Genomic DNA, 15,022 nt, shown 5'->3' on the forward strand with positions numbered 1-15,022 from the left:
GAGATTGAATCTAGGGCCTTGCACATACGGTATAAGCACTCTGCTGTTCTACCCACTTTTCCAATTTCCCCCTGTGTTTTGGTACTGTCTTTTTTGGATTATTTAGAACTGCTTTTCCATTTATAGCAGTAAGTACCATTTCCTCACTCTCCATCTCATCATGCCTCAGTGCTGAGAGTTGAACCAAGGGCCTTCATCACTGGCTTACATCCCCCAGCCTCCCACTTTGTTTCAGTTGCTATTTTTCTTTTTTAAATGTCAACCATACTTACAGCTTTCCCACCTATATTGGTATATAAATTTTATACATACTTTTAAGATTTAGTTTTAATTATGTGAATGTGTCTGCATGTTAATATGCACTTGAGTACAGGTGCCTGGATGCCAGGGGTATTTATTTCCTTGGAGCTGGAGGTACATGTTGTGAGGTGCCTGATATGTGTATGCTGGGTACTGAACTCAGGTCCTTTATAAGTAGGAGTACATGCTCTTAACCACTGAGCACTCCCCGCCTTTGTGTGTGTTTCAAATTGATTAAATTTTTCATTTAAAAAAAGATTATGTGTATGGGTGTTTTGTCTGCCTTTATTCTAGTATACGATATATATACTTGGTGTCTGAGGAGGTCAGAAGAAGATAGAACTGGAGGTTACAGTCTACTCTTTCTTAACCACTAACTCATCTACATCAGTGGTTCTCAGCCTTGCTAATGCTACGACCCTTTAATACAGTTCCTCATGCTGTGGTGACCCCCAGCCATAAAATATTTCATTGCTACTTCATAACTGTAATTTTGCTATTGTTATGAATCGTAATGTAAATATCTGATATTCAGGATATCTAATACACAACCCCCCAAGGGGTCATGAAGTATAAAAATAACTTAGAGGGATTCATTAAAATATAACTTTCATAATTTTCATTAATATATTTTTACCTGAGAATTATAATACAGGTTTTTTGGGTACAGAACATTGATTTTGGTTATCTTTGCTTTTTGTATGTATATCTATAAACCAGTGTGGTTTGTTTTCTGTTAAGGTGGTCTAGTCCAGGTCACCATTCTCTGACTTAGCAGTTTTTGTAGCGTCTTGATCACTGGCGTACTAGGAATTTGTCTCCCCGAGTTCTTGGCAGCTCTTCTTGTGTTGTTGTTTAGGTGCTGTTGTCCTCTTCCCTGGAATGTTGCTTTAGTTAGGGTTCATTTAGTTCTGTCATTTGCACACTCACTCAGACTCCGGCTGAACTTGGTATATGTTGTCTGGTGAGCATCATGAATGTGTTACAGATACCTAAACTATCCAGTAAAGTGGTGTCAAGTTTAAATCTTTTTTGTTGTTGTTGTATTTTGTTTTTTTTTCTTTTTTGGAGACAGGGTTTCTCTCTGTAGCTTTGGAGCCTGTCCTGGATCTCGTTCTGTAGCCCAGGCTGGCCTCGAACTCACAGAGATCCACCCGCCTCTGCCTCCCGAGTGCTGGGATTAAAGGCATGTGCCACCACCATCTGGCTCCAGTTTAAATCTTGTAGAGACAGATTATTTATGAGGAATATAAGAGCTTTTAGTATTTTGTCTTATGTATTTTTATGACAAATAAAGCTATCATTTAAAATGACTGGCCTCATTTTTAAGCATGAACATTTTAGCTAAACTAAAATCTATATGATTACAGTGATGAGTCTCTGCTCTGAAGTATGTTTTAATAAGATGTGTAATTTGGTTGATGTAAATTTGATTTATGGTAGAAATGAAGGCTGTCACCTTGTAAACAGGCTGAATCCAGAGAATAACAGGATAGGTCAACAGTTATTCACTGGAGTTAACATTTTATCAGTGAAGCACACAGCCTCCTCCCCCCTTTCCTGGATTAGCAAGACTATTTTTTGTCTAACACATTTAAAATTTTTACTTTTAACAGAAATTAGCAGAGTACGGAAAGACATGTACAATGACACATTAAATGGCAGTACAGAGAAAAGGAGTGCAGAATTGCCTGATGCCGTGGGACCTATTGTTCAGTTACAAGAGAAACTTTATGTGCCTGTAAAAGAATACCCAGATGTAAGTATATTTGTTGTTTTGCTCATTTTTTTCTGCTTTCCACAGTATGCAATGAAATAACTTATATTATCAGCTGCTTTAAAAAAGTTATGTATGAAATTGTTAATGGGAATAATTTTATGTGACTAATTAAACTTTTTCTCTTTAAAGTATATTTCGTTTGATTTTTGCTATGTCACTTTGGGAAATAATTCATGGTAAAGACTTTGGGATTTCAGAATGAGGTCAAGAATTGTGTGTAGCTAGAGTTTTCCTGCCTGGCCCACAGTCAGGACAAATCTCTTTCACCTGCCAGTCCCACAGCCACTCAGACCCGACCAAGTAAACACAGAGACTTATATTGGTTACAAACTGTATGGCCGTGGCAGGCTTCTTGCTAACTGTTCTTACAGCTTAAATTAATCCATTTCCATTAATCTATACCTTGCCACATGGCTCGTGGCTTACTGGCATCTTCACAAGCTGTTTGTCATCGTGGCGGCTGGCAGTGTCTCTCTGACTCAGCCTTCCACTTCCCAGCTTTATTCTCCTCCTTGTCCTGCCTACACTTCCTGCCTAGCCAATGGCCAATCAGTGTTTTATTTATTGACTAATTAGCAACACATTTGCCATACAGAACATCCCACAGCAGTTGTGGGAAGACTTTTGTCCTGATTGTTAAAGATTACATGCAGCTCTGGTGGTCTTCAGTCTGATCACAGAACATCCCCAGCTTGGACCATGTCATTCTTTGTATAAATAAGAGTACTGGGCTTCATGGTTGCTTCCAGCTCTCTGAAGTTTCTATGAAAAGGACTCTTTCAATCTGATTCATTCCTCCTTTCACCAGTCTTACTTACTTAGTCAGTTGGTGAACCAGTCTCTAGTATCTTTGTGGAATTAGTCTCCTCTTACACCACTGATTTTGAAGTACCTCCAGGCTCTGCCTTTTTTCTTTTCTTTTTTCTTTCTTTCTTTCTTTCTTTCTTTCTTTCTTTCTTTCTTTCTTTCTTTCTTTCTTTCTTTCTTTCTTTCTTTCTTTCTTTCTTTTTTTTTTAACAAAACCCTCTGTGATACGATTGATTCTATTTCTCTGCCCACATCTTAAATGATTTTCCCACTTCTCTCCAGTGTAATCACATTGGTCTTCCTTTGACTTTGAGAATAAGTCAAATCTATTCCCAGCTTCAAGATCTTTGTGTCATTTATACACCGTTCACTGTGACTGGCTGATGCTTTTTCCTTAAGTGCGATTGAGTTTAAATATCCCATTAGCAAGGCTTTCCCTAACCAGTTTTCCTAAAAGCCACCTGGTTCTGTCCATTTCCACCCCTCCCCCAAACCCTAACCTCCCACACTCCACCTCTATAGTACTGTTATCTAATGTTTTAGTTTTCTTTCTACCTAGCACAGCAGGGGTGGGGGACTGTCAGATGACCCTTTCACAGGGGTCACATATCAGATATCCTGCCTATCAGATATTTATGATTAATAACAGTAGCAAAATTATAGTTAACGAAATAACAACAAAAATAACTTTATGTTTGGGGTCACCACAACTGAGGAACTGTATTAAAGTGTCAAAGCATTAGGAAGGTTGAGAACTGCTTCCCTACGATAATATATTATACATAAAACAAGAATCTTGTCTTTTTTAATTCACTGCCATAATTTTACTAGTCACTCTATAATACTGACACATAGTAGCCATTCATTACTTACTGAGTATGTAAAGACAAAATAATGGCTGTTATATTTGAGAATACTTATTAGAAAACAAATGAAAGAAAGAGTGACTCTAATGTTAAAAGTGGTTTTTAGACCCATTAGTTGTTACTCAGACAACATTAGTTTATAGATGGAGTATAAATGTCTTAAATTGGGCTAATGGGGGATGGAGTTTTTGTAATTCATAACTTGTGTTTTTTAGTATACCTTTCTTCAGTTTATACATTTATTCTATTTTTGAAAGTAGTTTTAGTTGCAGATACACAATTCCGGATAATCTTGCCAAAAGAAGCCTTTGTTGGATGATTATAAGGTATTGTAGGAAATTATGTAAGGTGGGAAGCAAGGACACTTGGGAGAGAACTTCAGTGGCAGGATTTTGTGGATCTTGTCTCTGAACAATAATCTGTTAGATTATTGAAGATATCCAAAGTTAATCTCTGGCCTCCAGGAATGTGCATGTATACATGTGGGCATACATATGTATGTACACAACAAGAATTAAATATTGTCTAAATAGAATATCTTTCATGTTTTTCAGGGCTGGTTGATATTTTAATTGTATAATCATCAATGCAGAGAATGCTGTTTTATTTAAATACATAGTACGAAATGGTAGAAGAATTTTGGGCGTTTCATAAATTGTTGGAAACCCTGTCCCAATTTCAAGCCAGAATTTATTCATCAGTTAAAACTTTCTTAATTTATTTTTATGTGTAAGGGTGTTTTGCTTTGCTTGCATGCGTGTATCTTCATCACATGCATGCAGTGCCTCTGGAGGCCAGAAGAGGCCATTAAATCCCTTGGGAATGGAGTTGTAACTGGTTGCAAGCCAATGTATGGGTACTGGGAATTAAACCTGGGTCCTCTGGAAGGGCAGGCAGTGCTTATAATTGCTGATCTATCATCTCTCTAGGCACCCCCCCCTTTTTTTTTAAATGAAACTCAAGCAGTTTCTAAAATCAAACATTCTAAGAAAATACAATAAAGATAGAATTAAGTCTTACATACTGAGGAATGACACTAGGAAAATAATTACCTTTGTTATGCATATGTTTCTATAAGAGCAGTAAACTTTGTTCATACAGTAAAAGCACTGCAGTTCCTAACTGTAGATTTTAATCTTCCCTGAGGTATTTCATGTAGCGTTCATTGGGATTGCATGAACTAATGGCATGCACAGTGCAAAATGTATGTATTCTGTCTTTAGTACCAAGGCTAGGAACATGGCTCCTTGAGTAAAGTGCTTTCTGCACAAACACGAGGACCTGACTTTGGACCCCCCATACCTACATAAAAGCCAGACAGTTTGTGTAGCTGGAGAGTTTCTCTCCAGGTCCCACCAAGCCACTTATTTTATAAGTCCACTTATAAAATAAACACACAGACACTTATATTATTTAAACTATTTGGCCTAATGGCTCAGGCTTCTTCTTATCTAGTTCTTACATCTTAAATTAACCCATTTCTATTAGTCTATATGTTGCCATGTGTCTCGTGACTTACCAGTACTTTACATCTCGCTTTTCATGGCGGCGGCTCTCTGCCTCAGCCTTTCACTTCCCAGAATTCTCCTCTCTCCTTGTCCCGCCTATACTTCCTGCCTGGTTACTGGCCAATCAGCACTTTATTTATCAATCAGTCATCCACACAGCAAGTATGTGCTGATATCCTCAGCACTGTGGCACAGGAGTGGTGGCACATGAGGATCCCAGGGACTAGTTGACCATCCAGTGTAGCTGGAAACACAAGTTTCCGATTCAATGAGAGATGACCCTTTCTCAAACAAGTAAGGTGGAGAGTGATAGAGGAAGACCAGTGTCAACCTCTGACCTGAGCACACAAACAGAGTTGTACACATTGGTGTTTACATACATACAGGACATACAGGATAAAAATAAGATGATGTTATTCCTTGGTGTTTTTCTTTTACCTAAAGTTATGAAATGTTTCAGATTACATAGTAATCTGTGGTAGTTTTAATTTATTAGTGTAATTTGATAGTGTAAACTATGTTTATGTTTTAGGTACAGGAACTATTATTGGCTTAAAAACTTCAAATAATCAGTCAGAGAAGGCTAATTTTATGACTTTTCAGTTTGATTTTTTTTTTTCCCTTCACTCTAAGATTATATTCCACCTGTGCCTATTTGGCTATACTGAATTTTTTTTTTTTTTTTTTTTTTTTTTTTTTTTTTTTTTTTTTTGGTTTTTTCGAGACAGGGTTTCTCTGTGTAGCTTTGCGCCTTTCCTGGAACTCACTTGGTAGCCCAGGCTGGCCTCGAACTCACAGAGATCCACCTGGCTCTGCCTCCCGAGTGCTGGGATTAAAGGCGTGCGCCACCACCGCCCGGCTACTGAATTTTTTGAGGATAGTAGTAGATATTATTTTAGTGAGTTTCAGGATACTCAGAGACCAGTAAATTTTCTTTAGACCTGTTTTGGGTTTTTTTTTTTTTTTTTTTTTTTTTTTGAAGTTTAATGATTTCTAATGTCGTAAGCCTTTTCATAGTCTTTAAAATAGCAAGTGCTTTATTTTGTGAATTATATATCTTAATATTTAAAAATAACTAGTATTCCAAACAATAGTTAAGTAATTTTTGGAGAAGATTTACTTGTAAGAAATTGATTGTCAACCTGAGTTGAGATGGAATGTTTGGCTTATCTTATAAATGCATTATGATCTGTGTTAAAGCTTTGTTCAGACGGACTTACCAGTTAAATACAAAAATCACAGGTATCTAAACACTACATTTCTTTCTTAAAATCCTCACTAAACTAACGAAAGGAATCTAACAGAAAAATTGGGAAGAACCCTGTTCTCAGGGACATTCCTCTGTTTGTGGTAGGTATTTAAGGGAGTTTACTTGTCTGATTTATGCCCGTCCTGGGCAAACTGCGTCTTTTGGAGGTGAGAGCCAAGTAGTTCATCAGGGTTGTTCCTGTCCTGATCCCTCCAAGTAGGCACCTGGAGTGGGCTATGAAGGAAGTTTATTTTCCTTGAGCCTTGCTAGTCATCTCATAGCCTGGCGATCAGGTTGAGTACTAATTACTTGAAATGCTTGGATCTAATTTTTTTTAGATTAGAAATATTTGCATGTATAAAAACAGATATGGGACCCATACCTGAATATAAAATTCATTTGTTTCACATGCATTTTAAAACACACATTCTGAACATAATTTTACACAACATTTTTAGTGGAACTGCATTTTGGATACAGTCAAATGAGTTCGGGTATAGAATTTTCCAGTTTTGGTAGCATTATGTGTGTACTCAAAAGAGTTTAGTAGTTTGGAGCATTTTCAAAGTTAGGGATATTCAGCTTGTAGCAGTTGTCCTGAATTTGTTTATAAGTGATTGAGGCCATTTATATCTTCTTGATTTAATTGTCAGCAGAAATCTGTCTTTAAAAAAGAGAGAACTCTTCTTATAGGGACATCAAGTAACCTTGAAACTAAATTAGGTTGTTTTGTTGGGAAAGTATAATTTGTCTTAACAAGCTTAGCCATTTATAACAGAGCAGTTCAATTGAGACTTCCTGGAATCAAGTTTCTTTATCATTAACTTGGCCATGTTTTCACATTAGTAAGATTTATTACTTGGTTAGGAATTTTTTCATCTTAAAAATTTATGCTGGTGGTTGCTGTCTCAGCAGTTAAGAATTCTTATTACTCTTCAAGAGGACCCAGATTAGGTTGTCAGTACCCCCATCCCCCACCTCCCCTGTTCTCTGCAAGCACCAGTCATACACATGGCACGAAGGTATGCATGCAGGCAAAACACTCATACACATACAATTAAAAATAAATCTTGCCGGGCGGTGGTGGCGCACGCCTTTAATCCCAGCACTCGGGAGGCAGAGCCAGGTGGATCTCTGTGAGTTCGAGGCCAGCCTGGACTACCAAGTGAGTCCCAGGAAAGGCACAAAGCTACACAGAGAAACCCTGTCTCGAAAAACCAAAAAAAAAAAAAAAAAAAAAACAAAAAATCTTTTAAAAATTTATGCTCTATTTGTGGTTAGTGGAAGAAAGGATCATTTTTACTAGGTTCTATCTAAACTTTATCATTTACGATTGTATCTAAGTAGTATAAATCAACCATTTTGACTTTTAAAAGAAATTAGAGTTGTAAGAGTCTAGGTCTGGGTATATAGTCCAGTGGAAGAGTTTGTGCTGAGCGTATTTATCGTTCTAGATTCAATCTCCAGCATAAACCAACCAGTCACCCAACAAACCAGCCAGTCAGCCAACGAACCAACCAATTGTAAAGCTACCACTACCACTAACAAAACAAAGCTTAAAAGAAGGTGTAAATATAAATCAAACATTTTGTATCATTTAGTCTAGAAATATTCGTGTGTAGTCTGTGGTAAATAACTGTACAAAATAATATGAAAAGATACAATCTTTTCACAGAATGCTTAAATATGTGAGCAGCTGTGGACTAATGAGAACATGAACTTCGACAGTGATTGTTCAATAAAGAACAGGTTATGGAATTGTAGTGAAGCATCTAAAGGTTTCTGCCTCCATTATGTGTGGAGACGGAGGAGGAAGAGGAAGGCCTTTCCGCAAAATGAGTTACTTAGAGTAATGTGGAATATTGAACAGGATAGTGTAAAAGACAGTTGACAGTAAATCATATACAAGTAAAAACTTGTGCTGTAAAGATCAGTTCTCCTGTTAATTAATAATACTTCTATTAGACTGATGTTTATGTAGCAAGAGGTTGGCTTTAAGAGCATTCCCTTTCTATGGTCACAAACATACTACATACTGTAGTCTCTGGTGACATTTGGACTCACTGTATTTTTATTTTTAAAGTTTATTTTCTCTATTTTAACAAACAACTGTCATAGAAATATGCTGATGAATACATCATAATGATTTTCATTCATAGAAAAGGTTTGCTTGGAGTAAGAAAATCTGTGAGTTCAAAGCTAGCCATGGTTATACATACAGTGATACAGTGAGACCCTCTGTTAAAAAACAAAACAAGCCGGGCGGTGGTGGCGCACGCCTTTAATCCCAGCACTTGGGAGGCAGAGCCAGGCGGATCTCTGTGAGTTCGAGGCCAGCCTGGGCTACCAAGTGAGTCCCAGGAAAGGCGCAAAGCTACACAGAGAAACCCTGTCTCGGAAAAAAAAAAAAAAAAAAACAAAAAACAAAACAAAAAGATGTAATCCAGTGATGGGAAGACTGAAAACATTTAATAAGTCAAGGCATGATTTTCTCAAGTAGTGCATTTTTTAGTATAGTTAGGGAAAAATTACGGAAGTAACACCTGAATTCATTCTAAAAAACTTGAAGAGTCTAAATGTAAACTACCTATTAATAATATAGAATTCTAAGGTTGTTAAAGTTTGTTTACTGACCTAACAAGGGAGACATAATGTGGTATTAAGTGTCTGAACTTGATTCAGTCTAGGTATATTAGGATTTTATCTTAGTAACTTCTTGTTTTTTAAAGGTAGATAATACTAATAGTAACCATTATTCAGTGTTGTTTTGAGAATTCAGTAGCTTAGTGCATATACCTTACCCAAAATAGAATTGGGCTCATTGTTTTGAACATAATGCTCAGCGTTCTTAACACCTAAAAATTGTTGCAGCCCTTATACTCTAGTTGAAGTAGAAAGTGAAGGTAACTGATTTTTTTTTCCCTACAGTGTCTTTTACTTTGTTCTTTGAAACAGAATGAGGACATGAGTCAACTTTATTGAGGAATTTCTGACTGTAGGTTCTGTGCTGAATGTAACCTACTATCTAATCATTATTGAGGTATAGTGAGCTAATAAAATTGTGTACTTTTAAGATGTATAATGGAATAATTAATTTTTAATTGATTTATTTTTATTGGAAAAATTTCATATAGTATATTTTGATCACATTCTTTCTCCTTGCCCCAACTTCTCCCAGATTTCTGTCTACCTACCCAACAAAAAACACCAAAATAAACAACTTAAAAACAAACAAACAAACAAAAAAACCCAACCTGGACAGTGGTGGTGCACACCTTTAATCCCAGCACTAGGGAGGCAGAGCCAGGTGGATCTCTGAGTTCGAGGCCAGCCTGGTCTACAGAGTGAGATCCAGGACAGGCACCCAAACTACACAGAGAAACCCTGTCTCGAAAAACTAACCAACCAACCAACCAAACAAACAAACAAACAAAAACCCAAACAAAATTGTAACAAGAGTCTCAATGATCTCTCTATATATACCAATTTATTAAGGGTTTCTATGGGCAAAACAGACTGACTGATATAAAATGAAGCGACGCTCTTGCCTCTGTGTGCCGGGGAAAGCTCATGACCTGGTTGCTGAGCCATGTGCCAGGAAGCCTTCCATGTCCAAGAGAGGGAATGTGACCCCCTCCTCCTTCCCTTTTAAGAGGTCACTTAGGCAGGCAAGAAGCAACACCTCTCTCAGGCCAGCTAGCCCAAGGTCTTGGGCAGAGAAAATTCCCACTACATTTCCCCATTTTGTCTAAATAAGGTTCTAAACCTAATACAAAATTATATGCAATAAGAATGATTATCAAGTGCTGTCCAGGATAAAGAAAGGGTAATAACAAACAAAAGTGGAACTACAACCAACAAGTACAATGTCCAGACCACAGGTAAATGGAAAATTACAGAGATTATTCCAAAAGCTGTCCCATCCTGAAGAGTCTAAATCTAGTACCTGATATGCTGTTAGCTAAGATATGAAATTATTGTAACTATAACTGTCTAGTTTCAACCCCATCAAAGACCTGAGAAAGAAAATTATTACCTGAGTAAACAGGAAGTGCAAGCAAGCAACTTCTGAAAAAATGGGAGAAAAGACAAGAGACAGCTGGCCTCCTGGACAGTCACCCAGTTTCTCTGCAACGTTGTAGCATTCATTTTTGGCTATAGGCCTAGAATATCTGACAGACCATTTTTAGAAGCAGGATATTTAAAAGACCATCTTACTGTCTTAGCAAGGTTCAGCAGTCACTTTTCCTTGTCCTGCTTGTCCGGAATGGAGAGTGTGCTTACTGTCAGCAGCGAGTAAAGGGCAGTTCTTTGCCCAACAGGTCACAGATAGCCCAAGGTTATGGGTGGGGTGAATTCCCACTACACACAATAAAAGGCACATCAAAAGCAGTGAAGTTGGTTTTTTTTTTTTTTGGGGGGGGGGGTCCCTGTACATGGACGTTGGACCTACCATGGACTCCATTGGAGAAAACCGATTTTATTTTTCTAAGCAGGTATCAACTTTAAGGAGATTCTTGGTTAGGGATATGGACATATGTGTATTAGTCCTGCTGTGTCTAGGTGATACTTTTGGAGTCAGCTACCACCTCTGGAGCTTAGAATCTTTCCTTTTCCTCTTGCACATGAATCTCTGAGCCTTGAGGGGAAGTGCTGAGTGCTTCAAAGTCAGTCTCTCACTCTGGCACACTGTCTAGTTAATGGGGCCTTTGTGTCAGTTATCAACTGCTGTGGGAAGAAGCTTCTAATGACGGTTTAGAAATCTGTCATTAGGAGTCAACTTTATTGCAGAACAATAGTAGCGTATTATCCCTTAGTCCCATTACCTATCTAATCTCAGGTTCTTGTCCACTTTAGCAATGTCAGGTAAGGGTTTCATCTTATTAAGTGGGCCCTAAGTACAACTTAAAAGTGGTTGGTTACTCCCGTAACACGTATGCCACTATTGATCCAGTAGATCTTGCAGGCAGGTTGCTCCTGCAAGTTGCAGTTTGTAGTGGGTAATATTGATGATCATTTTTCTCCTGGTGGCGTGTAGAATACTAAATAAAGTGCCATGAATGCCAGTCAGTAGGGGTGAAGCCTCTAGTTGGGCATCAACTTCATTTCTCTGTGTTTGATGCCATAAGTGTCTTTAACCTTAGAGTCTTACCATCAGGTTTTAGAGAGTAGCCAATAGTAGCCTTGGCAGTAGTGGGTCATGTTTGAGGAGGTCTGTGGGATCCCATCTAATGATACCACACTCAAGCTAAGGAACACATCCATTGCCTCACAGTTGTGTGTGTGTGTGTGTGTGTGTGTGTGTGTGTGTGTGTGTGTGAGAGAGAGAGGGGGGGGGGGAAACAAATACTTAGAGAACAAATCCTCAGTCATCATGTTATATCTAGAGCTCCAGAATTTAGTCATGTGGCACAATGAAAACTTTATACCTGTCACTTAGCTACAGTTTAATATTACTGTGTGTATGTGCATATTTGTGATAGGAGAGCCATAAGTGGTTGTAGAGCCACTGGAGTTGGAATGACACGTGGTTGTGAGCCATCTCACTTGTAGGTACTGGAAGCTGAACTCTGGTCCTCCAAGAGAGTAGCAAGCACTCTTAACTGCTTCTCTCCGGCTCCCAACTCTTTGTGCTGGATTCCAGGTGAATTGATACACCCATCTGGCTTTTTAAATAGTATTTGGTATTCCGTTCTCCAGTTCTCAGACATGTTGGGCAGATGGTTTACCTGTTGAGTTATCTAGAGATGGACAAAGCCTCTCAGAGCTTTAAATCTTGCTGCTTTCTAGTTCTTCTATTTCAAGTCAAGCATTTAAGTCTTATTTAAATTTAATTTTTGTATGTGGTCTAAGGTCAAGGTCCAGTTTCATTATTCTGAATGTGGAAATCCAAGTTTTATTGGTATGTATACCCAAATTGGGTAATGAAGAATTCTCTTTGATCTGTTGTGTGTAGATTCTTGATATTCTTGTTTGATTTTTTTTGAGCATTTCTACTTGTGTTTATTTCTGAGCTTCATTAGGTGTTTGTGATTTTTAAAAAAGTCAGTTCTAATTATTTTAATTACTTGTCTTTGTAGTATAGTTGATTAAATGAGTGTGATGTTTCTGCTTTGTTCTTTCATAAGATTGCTGTACTTTGGGGGTCTTGTATAGTTCCATGCAAGTTTTAAAAAGTTTTTTTTTCTGTTTCTATGAAAAATGCAGTTGGGATTTTGTGTAGGGTTTTCATTGACTCTGTAGACCATGCTGGTTAGTGAGCACATTTCCAGTACTAATTACTTGAACTCACTAGTGTGTGATAGCTTTCTTTTTGATGGTATTTATTATATGTGGAATAGCCTTCTTAATTTGTGTGTGTGTGTTTAATCTGATTTTATGTATGTAAGTGTTTTGCCTACGTATATGTCTGTGTACCACGTCCTGCCAGGTGCCCAAGGAGGTCGGAAAAGGGTATTACATTTCCCCAGAACTGCTGTCACAGATGGTTGTGAGCTGCTATGTGGGTTGCTGGGAACTGAACTTTGGTCCTCTTGAAGAGGAGCAAATGCTCTTAAGTAAGCATTGAGCCATCTTTCCAGCCTTGTATTTTTTTTTTTTTTGGGCTATTTGCTGTTAATGTATAGATATGAAACTAACTTTTTGGTATGTAATTTTATGTCCTGCAACTGTATTTAATTTATACTAAGTTTTGTTTTTTAAAATGAAATCTTTCAAGGTTTCCAATACATAGAAGATTGTGTCCTATGCAATTTTAGGCCATGTTGTGCCCCCCCCCCCCCCCATTTCATTTCCTTGACCTGATTGATAATGGTCTGGCTAGGACTTCTGTGTTTAGAAGTAGTGAGAATGGGCATCCACGAATTGTCTCTATCTAATCTTAGAAGAGCAAACCAGCTTTTCACTATTCAGGATGATTTTGCTTGGAATTCTTGCATCTTTCTTTATCAAGTATTTTAGCTTGCAACTTTTTGGCATTTTTATGTGTTCATATGTTCTTGAAGAACTTGGAGGTGCTTTTTGTTCAGTTTTGTTGAAGAATTTGGGACAGATTAGTTTAATTCTTTAAACGTTTGGAATTTATTTTTATCTCATTAGGTTTCCCTTTATTGGGAATTTTTGAATTACTTTGTAATCTTATTCTTTACCATATTTAGATTACTCTTTGAGTCAGTTTGGTAAGTCCTATGCTTCTTAGGAATTGAGAGATTTATTTTGTCCAGTTTGTTGGTAGGATTATTTATAGTAGTCTTTAATTTCTTCTAATTGTTTCTTGTTTCACTTATCTCCTTTGGAGGTATGTTGTTGTTTGAGTTCTCTATTTTTGGTTAGTTTAATGGTTTGTTAAATTTATTTAATTAAGCCTTTGAAAAATAACTTTTCTTAATCATCTTTTTAGACCCCATTTCTCTGCCCTTTGCTTCCTTGTTTATACCTGTGGCACCCATTTCCAGTTGATCTCTTACTCATTTTTTAAAAAATTTAAATCTCATGCCAGGTGGTAGTTGGAGCACGCCCTTAATCCCAGCACTTGGGAGGCAGAGCCAGGCAGATCTCTGTGAGTTGGGGGCCTAGCCTGGTCTACAGATCGAGATCTGGGATAGGCACCAAAACTACACAGAGAAACCCTGTCTTGGAAACCCCCCCCCCAAAAAAAAACAAAACAAAACAAAACAAAAAACCCAAAACAACTTAAATCTCACCTGCTTTTTGCTATGGGAAGAAAATCGTCTTCATTATTTGGCAATACTTCTTAATTTTTCCTTTCTCAGATTTCAACTGTTTGGGATGTTTTTGAATATTTACATGGATTTGACTGGGTTAGCTGTATCTAATCTAAAATGCTATAAAATGCAAAAGATTTTTTGAGTGGGTTACTGGTGCTGAAAACACGTTGGATTTTGTGTTTTCAATTTGGAGACACTTTCCCTGTTTGCTTTTTTATTGTCTAAAAATACCGTTTTATTTATTTGTTTAAGCTTGCATTATCTTGTGTAAAGCACCGTGGGCTTAATAAACCTAGATAATGGCCTCTAACTTCAGGAATGCTGGAAGAGACTTGTAGATAACCATAAACAACTTTGATAAGGGGTGTACGAGGAACATACCAAATTCTTCAGTAGAGGGAAACACCTGCCTTTTAGTTCAGGTCCTTCCAAGGAGGTCACAGAAAGGGAACCTGTGTTCGTTATTGTGCGATGAGTGAGAAGTCGGGTAGGAATGAAGGAGTAAAGGGGAGAGGATGACAGGAAGACAAGCTTAGAAGTACTTGACAGTTTGAACAGAATAAGAAGTCACTTACAGGTTTGAATAAAGGAGCAATAGCAAAATTAATGCTTGGGAAGCATGTGGGGTCTTTTACAAGGCTTTGTGTATAAGGTGTTTTTTTTTTTTTAACATACACTGTCAGAGATATCTTGTCTGCTTGTGGCATAAAACCCTATATACGCAATTTTATTTTCTGACCTACATATTTTGCTTCTAAAGAGGACAAGCACATGTCTTACTCACC

General features: G+C 37.6%; 1 protein-coding gene across 5 annotated transcripts in view; it reads left to right on the plus strand.

The window, feature by feature from the left end:
* Qki (QKI, KH domain containing RNA binding) overlaps positions 1-15,022 on the plus strand; it is a 122,096-nt gene that overhangs the window by 27,213 nt on the left and 79,861 nt on the right. For all 5 annotated transcript variants that reach the window (XR_009381047.1, XM_059272853.1, XM_059272852.1 and 2 more), the window contains exon 2: positions 1,917-2,059. Coding sequence is in view for 4 of the 5 variants with exons in the window: in XM_059272853.1 (XP_059128836.1) it covers positions 1,917-2,059 (143 nt within the window). In the remaining variant the exon portion in view is untranslated. The remainder of the gene's footprint in view (positions 1-1,916; positions 2,060-15,022) is intronic.

Source organism: Peromyscus eremicus, chromosome 8b (assembly GCF_949786415.1).
Source record: "Peromyscus eremicus chromosome 8b, PerEre_H2_v1, whole genome shotgun sequence".
Taxonomy (NCBI): domain Eukaryota; kingdom Metazoa; phylum Chordata; class Mammalia; order Rodentia; family Cricetidae; genus Peromyscus; species Peromyscus eremicus.